Source organism: Spermophilus citellus (genome assembly GCF_964194105.1).
Source record: "Spermophilus citellus genome assembly, chromosome: 5".
Taxonomy (NCBI): domain Eukaryota; kingdom Metazoa; phylum Chordata; class Mammalia; order Rodentia; family Sciuridae; genus Spermophilus; species Spermophilus citellus.
In genome coordinates this window covers 26235949-26247932 of record NC_138186.1, presented here as the reverse complement: position 1 = coordinate 26247932, position 11984 = coordinate 26235949, and the positions used below count along the sequence as shown (strand labels likewise).

Genomic DNA, 11984 nt, shown 5'->3' with positions numbered 1-11984 from the left:
ATCAAATCACCTTGTTAATAGCTGTTTATAGTAAATTCCCAACAGATTTTAAAAATGTTAAAAATCTAAATTTTTATCATCAAGAGCTATCATTTGGATTTCTTCCCTGAACATAACTAAAATCAGATTAATTGATTAAGAAAAAAAAAAACCTATAACAAGTTTACTTGAACACAAGTCTCTCATCTATCTATCTATGTATTTATTTATTCATTTCTTTATTTACTTTTGCTAGGGATCAAACCCAGGGCCTCATGCATGCTAGGCAAATTCTCTACCTTTTCAAAATTGTAATTCAAAACAGAGTGTGGTGGTGAACACTTGTAATCCCATCTGCTGTCCTGTGAACTGTAAATACAATCAATAAGTGTGTCCGTTATTGGTTATGGATTAGTAAAAAAATATAGATGATGGATATAAAATTTTGAAAAGTGAGATAAGACAATTATAAAGCAAGAACTCTCATATTGATTTGAAATTCAGACTTAGAGTGCTTTCTGGAGGGACTCCCCATAACACCACCTACTTAGCAGGCTAAGGCAGAAGGATCTCAAATTCAAGGCCTGTCTCAGCAATTTAGTGAGAACTTGTCTCAAAATAATTTTTTTTTAAATGCTAGGAATGTAGCTCAGTGGTGTAGTTCCCCTGGGTTTAAACCTTGATACCCAAACTGAATAAATGAATAATTTAATTAACTAAGTAATTAATTAAAAATGAAAAAAGCTGAGGATGTAGCTCAGTGGTAAAGCTCTCCTGGGTTCAATCCCCAATGCCAAAAAATAAAAAATAAATAAATAAATAAATTCAGGGCCTAAACATTTTTTAAAATAATTCAGGGCCTAAACACCTGTACTCATAAACTTTCTGCAAAAGTCTAACTCTTCATAGAATAATAAAGGCTAGAGCTTGGAGATGAGGTACCCAAGGCCTAATGAACAAGCAAAACAGAATTTAACAGTGACTTCCTGGTGGAGGAACACTGAGAGCCAGTCCCTCCAAACCCACCTTGTTCAAATGTGGCTCAATGAGTTTTAACATTGATTCCTAGTCATCTATTAATTCCCTCCAATGGGAGACTGGACCAACCAGGAAAAGTCCATTCTGGCACTGAGAGAGAATGAAACCCTAACCATTATGTGATGCATCCAGAGAAAAAAATCTTCATGCCAAGGGGGAAACATAATGGTGCTCAAATCAACAGGCAGGAACTGTGTCAAATCCTGATGAAGGGGAAGCAGGGTGCTGTGAAGGGAGGGTCCCTGGGCAGCCCTGCCTGATGGCAGGAACTATCACAAACCAGTCAGCCCCAACCTCAGCTGTGCATAAAATCCACCCCAACCTGCACCCCCCAAACATAGGAGGACACCTGTCCAGTAGCCGCCTGTTGTCCTTGAACTGAGGCCACCCTTGGTACTCAATCTGTGGAGTCAGTGATTCAAAGCTGCCTTTGACACCCTGTCTCCCTTTGCCTCCTGGATGGGGCTCTGACTCATCTTTCTTTAGGTGTCCTGCATTCCTGCCCTATTATGTCTGACTACACTTGTTCTTTGGAGAGTCACTGTCTGTTGTGACTTAGGTTGACAGAAACATGCCTCCTGCACCAAGTCAAGGGTGGTAAGAGAAGGCAGGGCTGTGGCATGAAGTCACACTTTCCAGCTGGATACACACAGACAAATGGCAGAGGAATTTAGAATTCAATTGAGATCAAGTCATGAAGGTATAACTTCTGTCCTTAAAAAAAGAGGCCCCCCAAATATGCCTTAGTCCCATGAGGACCCAGCCAGAAGGCTTTATCAAGAAATCAGCAAGTGGTCCTCACACAATCTTCTGGTGTCTTGCCTTGGACTTTGCATCTTTGAAAACCATAAAAAATAAATATGCATTGTTCATAAGCTTCCAGTACTTTGTTATACTAAGCTGAATGCACTAGAACATTATGTCAAGATTTTTATTCTTTAAATTTTGATCATACAGTCTCTCCTTTTTTTAAAAGTTCAATTTATTCTATTTTAAAAATTTGAATTCCTTGTTAATTGAAAATAACTTCTTCCTCTTGGTTTTGACCTTCCACTTACCTTCATTTATCTTTGCTGCTTTTTCTCTCCCTTTCCTATAGTCTATTGACTTTCTATCTCGACCCTTTTTGTTTTAGAAGCTATTTAATAGGGTTTGTATTTTTCAACTGTTTCACCTTTAGTTATTTCATATACAGATCATATGCTTTTCTAAATACCTAGAATGCTCTATAATTTTATTTTTGTCCTGAATGACAACAGGGCCATTAACACACTTTAACTGGGCATTCATGTGTCCTCCATCGTTTATTGTTATCTAGAGCTTGTTTTGCTCTTGAAGCAAACCAGAAATGGAGATTTCTTTTTACAGCCAACAGTTTATAAACATTAGTTTTACACTCTATCACTTTCTGTGCTTCCCCTTTTTGCCTCCCTTTAGGCTCTGTTTTTATTCCAGCAAAGTATATTCTTTCACCCTTGCTTTAGTGAGGGTCTTTGTTTGGGGCTCAATTTGTAACATTGCATTTTCGATCAATTTGTGGTCCATGAAATAATTTACTTTCTTTTTGAACCAGACTCTACTTTAACAGTTGACCTTTTTTTAATGGCCAGTCTTTGCTGTGGGTTTCAGGTGAGGGGGATGAATTAAAAGGTTAACTGATGAAGTCACGTTGGGTAGAAATCAGAATTGACTGCCAAGTTCCTGATCATCAAAGGGAAGGACCAAAGCAGTGTAAAGGAAATTTGCCTGAAAGGGATTTTTTTTAAAGCTATGTGCATATGCAAATTTCAGAAAGTATTTGGCTCTTTTAAGCTTTCTTAATATTTTTTTATTGGTTCAACTCACAGCCATATTGGGGTGATAATGCTTGTGTGCTGACCCCTGGTGGATTTAGCAAGTGCCTATTTATGACCATTTTTAGCGGTGGGATAGATCTTATTCCAGGAGTCACAGACTCAAATGCCTCCAGAGGCCAGGCAGGTTTTTTCAATGCGTCAGGTAACCCTGGACATGATAACAAGTCATGATCTCAAGTATGGCAGCACTGGAGAACACGGGCTCTGACAAAGCCATTAAAAAAAGAAAGAAAGAAAGAAAGAAAGAAAGAAAGAAAGAAAGAAAGAAAGAAAGAAAGAAAGAAAGAAAGAAAGAAAGAAAGAAAAATGTTGGTCAAACACACACTTACACATAGGTGAAATGAAGATTCAGAGCCTCATTGAACCAATCAGTTTGACTCAAATTACCTTATTTAAGCTATACACAGAAAGATTAGGCTCTGACAAGGTCACATTCATAGCTTGGTTTGTAAATTAAGAAAGAGTGCTCTTCCCATGATCTGTTCTTACTTTCCAAAAATGGAACAAAAACTCATCAGTGGATCGTGGGCTGGGATTGTGGCTCAGTGGTAGAGTGCTTGTCTAGCACATCCGAGGCCCTGGGTTCTATCCTCAGCACCACATAAAATAAACAAAATTAAACTTTTGTGTACAACTAAAAACTAAATATTAAAAAAAAACTTAAAAATTGATGAAACTCTGAAAAGCCATGTATAGTGGCCTATACTTGTCATCCCAACTTCTCAGGCAGGGTGATCACAAATTTAAGGTCAGCCTGGGCAACTTTATGAGAGCCTGTCTAAATAAAAAAAGAACTGTGTAAAGACAAAGAAAAAATCTGAAAAATAAAAGGCCAAAAAACCAAATATAACAAAGACCATATTCGTTCTCTGGCCACATTGAAATGAGATAAGAATTCAATAATCAACAACAAAAAAATAGCAAAGCACATGAAGTACTAATCAAATAATATTCACACACCTTTGGAAATTCTAAAATGGAATCCTGAATAATTTATGGATTAATTTTAACAGATATCACAATAGGAATTACAGCATATTTAAGAACAGAATGATAATAAATGTATTATGTATCAAAGTTTATAGGGCACAGCAAAAACATTGCTTAGAAATGCCTTTTATAGGCTTAAATGTGTGTTTTGAAGAAGGAATATTGAAAAATAGTAAAAAAAGCATTCAACTCAAGAAGTTACCAAAAGAATAAAACTTTAAAAAAAAGCAGAAGAAAGTAATTTAAAAAGAATAGGAGGGGTTTGGGGCTAAGATATGAAAATAATAAGAGAATAGAGATATTCACACATTAAAAATATTTGGAACAACAGCAACAAAAAAGACAACAACTGTAAAATAACTGTAGATTTGATGGGTTTTGGTTTTGTTTTGTTTTATTTTCTTTGTAATACAGGGATTGAACCCAGGGCCTTGGGCATGCTAGGCAAGTACTGAACCACTGAACCCCCAGCCCTCATTATTTTTTATTTTGGGACAGGCTGTCACTAAGTCACTTGCCTCATCTCCCCAGTACACAAGTCACTGGGATTATGACTAGGAGCCACAACACCTGATTATGAAGTAGGGATTTTTAAAACCACCCATAAACATTTTAAACTTTGATAAAATGTATTTAGTTTTTCATAAAAAAATGAACTTCAAAACTGATCCAAAACTTCAAAGAAATTCTAATGAAATCAATAACCATAAAAAATAATTCAATTTAGAGACTAGATTTCCATTATTGTTGAGCCTAAAAAGCAATGAGGTCTCTGAAATAGCCTTAGCCCTATTTCACTGCACACATAGGAGATTAAATGTGGGTCATTTGTGGTAAGTCATTATGTGAAACAGATACCAAAGATTATCTCAACCAACTGTAAATATTAAACTGTGACGTGAACAGGGATATTTTCCAACAGATACCCAAGAAGACCATCATGGTTTAGATGCTGTGTCTCCCAACAGCTCACCTGTGAGACAATGGTTTTGGAGGAGACGTGATTGGTTTATAGCCTTAACTTTGTCAGTAAGTTAATTCCTAATGGGATTAACTGAGTGATAATAGGGAACACCCGGGGTGGGACTGGAGGAAGCTGATCATTGGGGGTGTGAATATGGTGTGTATATTTTGTATCTGGCAAGGGGCCATCTCTCACCCTCTCTGTTCTCTAATAATGTGAGCACCTTCCCTCTGTCACAATCTCCCACCATAATGGTCAGCCTCACCTTGAAGGTGAGGGCCCAAGAAATGGAATCTGCTGTGTGTGCATTGAGACCTCTGAAACCATGAGTCCCCAAATAAACTTTTTCTCCTTTGTAGTTGTTGGGGTTGGGTGTTGTAGTGACAGCGTGAAAAAGCTGACTAACACAAAGACAGAACAACAAAGCAGAAATGCAATTCTGTAACTGCCTTCAATCAAACCATTTTTTCTACATCTTCCCTGTAAGTCCTCTCCTCACATGGCTCATCATCCAAGCACTCCCTCTCTTTCCGTCTCTCCTTCCTCAATTCCTGAATTACTTTTTACTCAGGCTCTTCAAATTTTCCTTTGCCTGTCAACTTCTCACAGCCTAAAGAAGCCTGGAAACTGCCTGGAGCAAAGGTTGCCTGGGAGATGTGCCCTCGGGTCCCTGATTCTGCAGGAAGAATCTCCAGTTGGTGGCCTCCCTGATGTCAGAAACACCTGCTGTCCAACCCTGTGTCTTTCTCTCCCATTCCCAAGTTGCCCACAGTTTCCACCCTTGGTGTATTTCAGACTTTTCCAAGTCTGATGGGGCATGTTGGCTCATGCCTATAATCACAGCAACCCAGGAGACTGAGGCAGGAGGATGGCAAATTTGAAGCCAGCCTCAGCAACTTAGTGAGGACCTAAGCAATTTAGTGAGACACTATCTCCAAATAAAAGCAAAAAATAAAAAAAGGGCAGGGGATGTGGTTCAGTGCTTGAGAACCAATGGGTTCAATCCCCAGTACAGACAGACAAACAGGAGAAGTCTTGCCCTAAGTCTAGAAGACTGATTCCACCCTCCTTATCTGCTCTTCCTCTCTGAGTGTGCCCAGATTTGCTGCAAGGTAACTCGACATTGTGTGACTGTTGTCAACATGATTTCCATTCTGTGGTCTTCGTGGATGATACTACTGTCTTCAAAAAGCTGTTTTTACTATGGAATTTTCGGGAAAAAAATCAAATAATTTTGATATGGCCAAAGACCCCTTTGAAAGATATTTTCAGGTGTTCTTTTTTTTTTCTTAGAAATTCAGTGCTTTTCTTACTCACTGGAGGAACAGGAGGGTCACATATGGACAAAATTGAGTCAATGGTGTGGAGTGCATGGAAGGACGAACCCCTGACTGTCACACTCTACCAGATTCTGCGCACTTTCATGATCACCGGATTCAATCAATCAATCTGGAGGAAGAAAATCCAATCAGTATTAAGTGGGTGGAGATTGGGGAACCTGATCAGATACTGCTTTCTGATCGGATGCCAGTCAATCACATGGAGGTGGGAGCGTGGTCAGAGAGGTCCATAAAAGCTTCTGTGGAGCCAGAAGAGAAACACAAGAGTCCTGGAGCCCAAGGAGAACCAGCCTGGCCTGCTGAGGCTCCGAGAACCCTGCACACCTGGACAGATCCGGTAGGTCCCTCACTGCCCTGAGCACCACCCTGTTCCCGCCTCACCTGTGCAGATTCAGAAACAATTTTATTTCCTGTCTTTTCTCATGAACCAATTTACAACATCGATTTTGCCTCTCAGTGTAGTTTTACCTTGATCCTGAACACTAGGATTTTCACCTTGACTTGTGTCACTTTCAATTTTCTTTCTTTCTTTCGTTTTTTCTTTCTTTCTTTCTTTCTTTCTTTCTTTCTTTCTTTCTTTCTTCCTTCCTTCCTTCCTTCCTTCCTTTTTTTCTTTCTTATACGCTATTGAACCCAGGGGCACTCAAACACTGAGGCACATCTCCAGCCATGTTTTGTGCTGCATTTAGAGACAGAGTCTCACTGAGTTGCTTAGTGCCTGCTCTTGCTGAGGCTGACTGTGATCGCATGATCCCCCTGTCTCAGTCTCTGGAGACCCTTGGATTACAGGCTTGTGCACGCATGCCCCGCACTTTTTCTTTTTCTATATTGTTGTTTTCTAAAGTTTATGTGGACAATATAATTTATTTATACATTAATTTATTTGGGGGTATGGTGATTGAACCAGGGCCTTGTGCATGTGAGGCAAGCACTCTATCAACAGAGGTATGTCCCCAGCCCAACATTTAATAATTTTTACCTGCTGCTGAGGATCAAGCCCAGTGCCTCACATGTCCTAGGAAAGTGCTCTTCCACTGAGCTCCAGGCAAAGCCAATTTAAAATTACTTAACCAAGGAAGTGGATTGCAATCCTATTTCATTCTAATTGACTGGAATTCTATTTTCTGATAATAAAAATATTTATTATGTGTGCCCTTAAAATCATACTGTTTTGCTGGGTGTGGTGGGACACACCTGTAATCCGTCCACCTCCAGAGTTTGAAGAGGCCAGAGAATTAGAGTTCAAAGCCAGCCACAGCAGCAAGAGGTGCTAAACAAATCAGTGAGATCTTGTCTCCAACTAAAATACAAAATATGGCTGGGGGCAGTGACTTACTGGTTAAGTGTCCTGAATTCAATCACCAATATCGCCTCATCCCCCAAATTATACTTTGAGGCTTGTGTTTTTTGTAATTTTATAATTTGTTTGAACAAATAAACAAAAAATTCAAACTATCTCATGCCACAGTTCACAGACTCTGTTCTTCTGATCTGTTTGTTCTCTTGAACTCCCCCCTAAGGTGGCAGAATCTCACATGTGTAACAGATATCCATGAGACAATGTTGCAATTTCCAAGTGTTTTATAATATGGGCACATGCTTTATAAGTGCCCATTTAATTTTTTGAAATGAAAAATAACATCACCCATTTGAGTGCAACTCCTTTCTGAGCCACTGTATATTATTAAAACTGAGGAGCCTACTGCATTAAGTCACATGACAATTCAATTCCCATTTTTATAAAGACAAAATAATAATCAAAGGCTTTCCCCCATTAAGTTGGGGTGACATTTTGGACTCCCCCATACCCCCTTCCCAGTGGCTGGCAATGGATGGGATAGTGGCCTTTTCTCTGGACCATTTTCCAGGCTCCTTCTTCTTTCAGACTCCCCAGGATGAGCATCCAGTCCCCACCCACACTGCTGGAGCTGGCAGGGCGCAGCTTGCTGAGCAACAAATCCAGGGCCATCCAGGATCTGGAGGACCTGCCCATAGAGCTCTTCCCACCACTCTTTGTGGAGGCCTTCAGCAGGGGACACACTGAGGTCCTGAAGAAAATGGTGCAGGCCTGGCCCTTCACCTGCCTGCCCCTGGGGGCCCTGATGAGGAAGCCACAGCTGGAGATGCTCCAAGTGGCACTGGATGGGCTGGACATGCTGCTTGCCCAGCAGGATCACCCCAGGTGAGGGGGACCCAGGTGGCCTGGAAGGGAGCACCCTCAGTGCCAGGGAAGGGATGGGTATAGTTAGGGAGAGTGGGTGGTGAAGTGTGCTCCACAGGCTTCCTGTGTGGCCAGCAAAGAGGGGTGGGGAGGCCTTGGCCATGCAGAGCCCCATCTGGGAAAGGCTTCCAGATGTGGAGGTGCTTGTGGCAGCTGTGCTGACCCCTAAATGAGGCTGTACCTACCCCTGCCTCAGTCTGTACAAATGGGGGCACCAGGCTGGATTGGAGGGAAGTGGATGGAGCAAAGTGAGACAGAAGGAAGAGGTGGAGCAGGGAGAAGCAGCTGAGAGGTGAAGGAAGGGGCCTCAGGGCTGAGACTCTGCTGTGGTCCCCGCAGGAGGTGGAAACTGCAGGTCCTGGATTTGCAGATGGTTGCAAGGAACTTCTGGAGGATGTGGTCTGGAGCTGTGGTCGATGCCTGCTCACCAGAAGATATTAAGAAGAATCGAACATTGAAACTTGGTCCAGCAATGGCAGCTAAGCTGCCCTTGAAGATATTCATAGACTTGTGCCTCACAGAAGGGCCCCTGGATGAATTCCTGACTCTCTTGTTCCTATGGGTCACACAGAGAAGGGACAGGCTGCACCTGTGTTGCAATAGGCTGAAGATCTTTGAGAAACCCACCAGCCACAACTGAAGGTCCTGAGACTGTTGTAGCTGGACTCTGTCCAGAAGGTGGAATTGCATTGCACCTGGGTGCCCTCCACCTTGGCTGCTTATGCTCCTTTCTTGGGCCAGATGAGGAACCTGAGGAACCTACATGTCTCCCAGGTCCACATGCCTGCCCACACCTCCCCAGAGGAGCAGGAGTGGCTGCTATCCCAGCTCACCTCGCAGTTCCTCAGGATGGACTACCTGCGGAAGTTCTGTGTGGATGGTGTCCTGCCCCTCGAGGGCCACCTGGAGCATGTGCTGAGGTGAGTAAAGGGGTGAGCATGCTCTGTAGACCAGTATCAGAAAATATGAAAGGGCACCTACTGTGTGCCAGCCACTGACACGCTGACACTGAACAAGGCACTGGAAGGTAAATAACCCATCATTTGTTTCTGTTGTATCCTGAAGCTCGATCTCCTAACCTGTGTTAGAGCAAAGGGCTAAACCAGGGTTCATGGTCTGGGAAGTGACATCATGCTGGGAAGCCAGCTGATCCAGACAGGAGCTAGTGAGTTGGGTGTGAGTTTCTTTTTCTGGGAGGCCTGTCCAATGACAGGGGTACAAAGCAGGGTAGAGGTGAGGACTTTGAGGGAGGGAAGCCCCCACACCTGTACCTGTTCAACAAGGAAGCTCTGTGTCCTTCCTCTGGGAGCAGAGGAGCCCACTTCTTATGCCCTCCTGGGAAAGGCAGGTCTGAGCTCCAGGTGATGACTCAGGGGTTGTGAGTGAAGAGCAGGGAGTGAGACCTTGCTGAGGGGACAGGGAGTGAGCCCTACAGGGGTTAACCCCAGTGTGTTTTGTCACATCTTTCCTGGATTTGTCTTTGGCACGTGACACTTCCTGACTTCCTGTGGCTAGATATGGGGCTTTCTGCTTGTCATTGAGGGTGACATTCATAGAGATGGAGGACCCACTGGATCACACAAGTAGTGGTGAAAGTTTCAGGTTGATATGCAGTGACCTGAATGAGCAGATTCTAAAAAATGTCAATCATGTTCAGATGATCACAGTGACCTTGGGATTGGGCCAATTCATCTTCTCCCTCAGAACAAACTACCTGATTCCTCATTAGGCACCTGAAGATGCCCCTGGAGACCCTCTCAATAACCAACTGCCCATTCTCAGATTCTGACTGGAATTATCTTTCCCGATGCCCAAACACCAGCCAGCTCAGACGCCTGGATCTAAGAGGCATCAAACTGACCAATTTCAGTCCAGTGCCCCTCCAAATTCTTCTGGAGACAGTTGCAGCCACCCTGAACAGGTTGGACTTGGAAGCCTGTGAGATTGCAGAATCCCAGCTCCAAGCCATCCTGCCTGCCCTGAGCCGCTGCTCCCAGCTCAGGACCTTGTGCTTTTTCCAGAATGGCATCTCCATGTCGGTCCTCAGGGACCTGCTGTGTCACACTGCCAGGCTAAGCTATGATGGAGAGCTATGGAGAGCTATAATGCCCAGGGTGCCATCCACCGAGAGAGATGTTCCCAAATCTGTGCTGAGCTCACAGCAATTTTGAAGGACTTTAGGCATCCAAAGGTCCTTATTTTCTATACTGTGCCCTGTCCTCAATGTGGCCACATGTTCATCTATAACCAGGGCCTCAATCACTGTTTCTGTCCAACAGCTGCCTAGTTGGGTGTGTATAAAAAGATGCCCTCTACACAATTGGATGTATAACCAGGATGTAGAGGGATCATGAAGGAAACTCAGAGCCCAGCATTTCAGACACTGCCTGAAGTGTGGATGGGGAAAGGAATCAGATGCTGGGGGCTACATTGGAAGGAAGCCCCTGAAGATTGGACCTTCTGTATAGAGCCATATGTGACTGTATAGAGTCATATCAATGGGCCTGAATTTTTAGAATGGGATTTAGGCTTCATGAACATATGAAGAAACTATTTTGTTCCATGGATAGTCCATAAATAAATAGTCTGAAATGAATGGAATCTCAAGATTAGTCCTCTGACATCTTCCATGATGGTTTTACCCAGTTTTCTGATTTTGACACTCAAATTCTCTAGGGGCTGATGGAGAAATATCACCAAGTACTTGGTGATCAATGAGGTTCATTCCCAGAAACTCAAAGCATCAAACTGAAATTAGGTCATTATCTATGGTTACACCATGGCATAATCCATGTAGGGGAACACAGGAGGCCTGGAGCATTCTAAGTGGACAGTAAAATTTCATAAAGCCCTTCTTAGGCCACCTCAGTGCCACCCAGACACTCAAGGTACACCCATCCTTGTGGGTGTCCACATAGACCTAGAAACTTGGCATCTTGGTCTTTGGATGCAATGAGAATAAAATAGGGTCTCTGGGCCTCACAAAACCTTGCCTGTCATCCTGCTACCAAGTCTTTCCTGAAATAATATAGTCATGGCCAATGAAACCATCCAAATTAGCTTTCATCAAAATAGTAGAGTTATATAGGTAGATAACACTTGTGAATGTGTCTAAATTAAACTTAATAAATTACCACCTTCTGGTGGGGGAGAAGGCTGCTCATAACTGACAGATCTTCCCCTAACACTTCCCATCTCTCCTTACCCAGGGACACAAGGTTTTCAATCAGCAGATGATCAGAGGATGAGTAAGGATGAGGTGGCTGTGGGCAAATGGGTGGCCCTGCCTGTGCTGCCTGATCCTAGACCAAGATGCCCTAAATGACAACTCCTGCTGAGGACTCAGGCTGGTGGGATTATGTAGTGACCTTAGCCTTAGCTTCACATTCAAGGAGGAGAAGGAGATCCACCCAAACTTTTTTTGAGTTATCCTAAAGCTGCCTGTGTACATATTTTAATTTGGGCCTGAAGGCTTCTCCATACACAGTGAACTAGAACCCACTTGGATCTGTAAGCAGACTGCAGCTCACTCTTGGAACAGGTAGCAGAGTTCAGGTCCTACACAGCCAGCCCATCTGTTTCCCACACAGCGATCT

At 42.9% G+C, this 11984-nt stretch overlaps 1 protein-coding gene across 1 annotated transcript; it reads left to right on the top strand.

The window, feature by feature from the left end:
* Positions 1-8062: 8062 nt before the first annotated feature.
* On the top strand, positions 8063-9028 carry LOC308649296 (PRAME family member 20-like; the record flags this gene model as incomplete). The annotated part of the gene is made up of 2 exons (XM_081294928.1): positions 8063-8349; positions 8728-9028. 2 exons carry the CDS (start codon positions 8063-8065, stop codon positions 9026-9028), a joined length of 588 nt encoding a protein of 195 aa, XP_081151054.1.
* Between the last annotated feature and the right edge of the window lie 2956 nt (positions 9029-11984).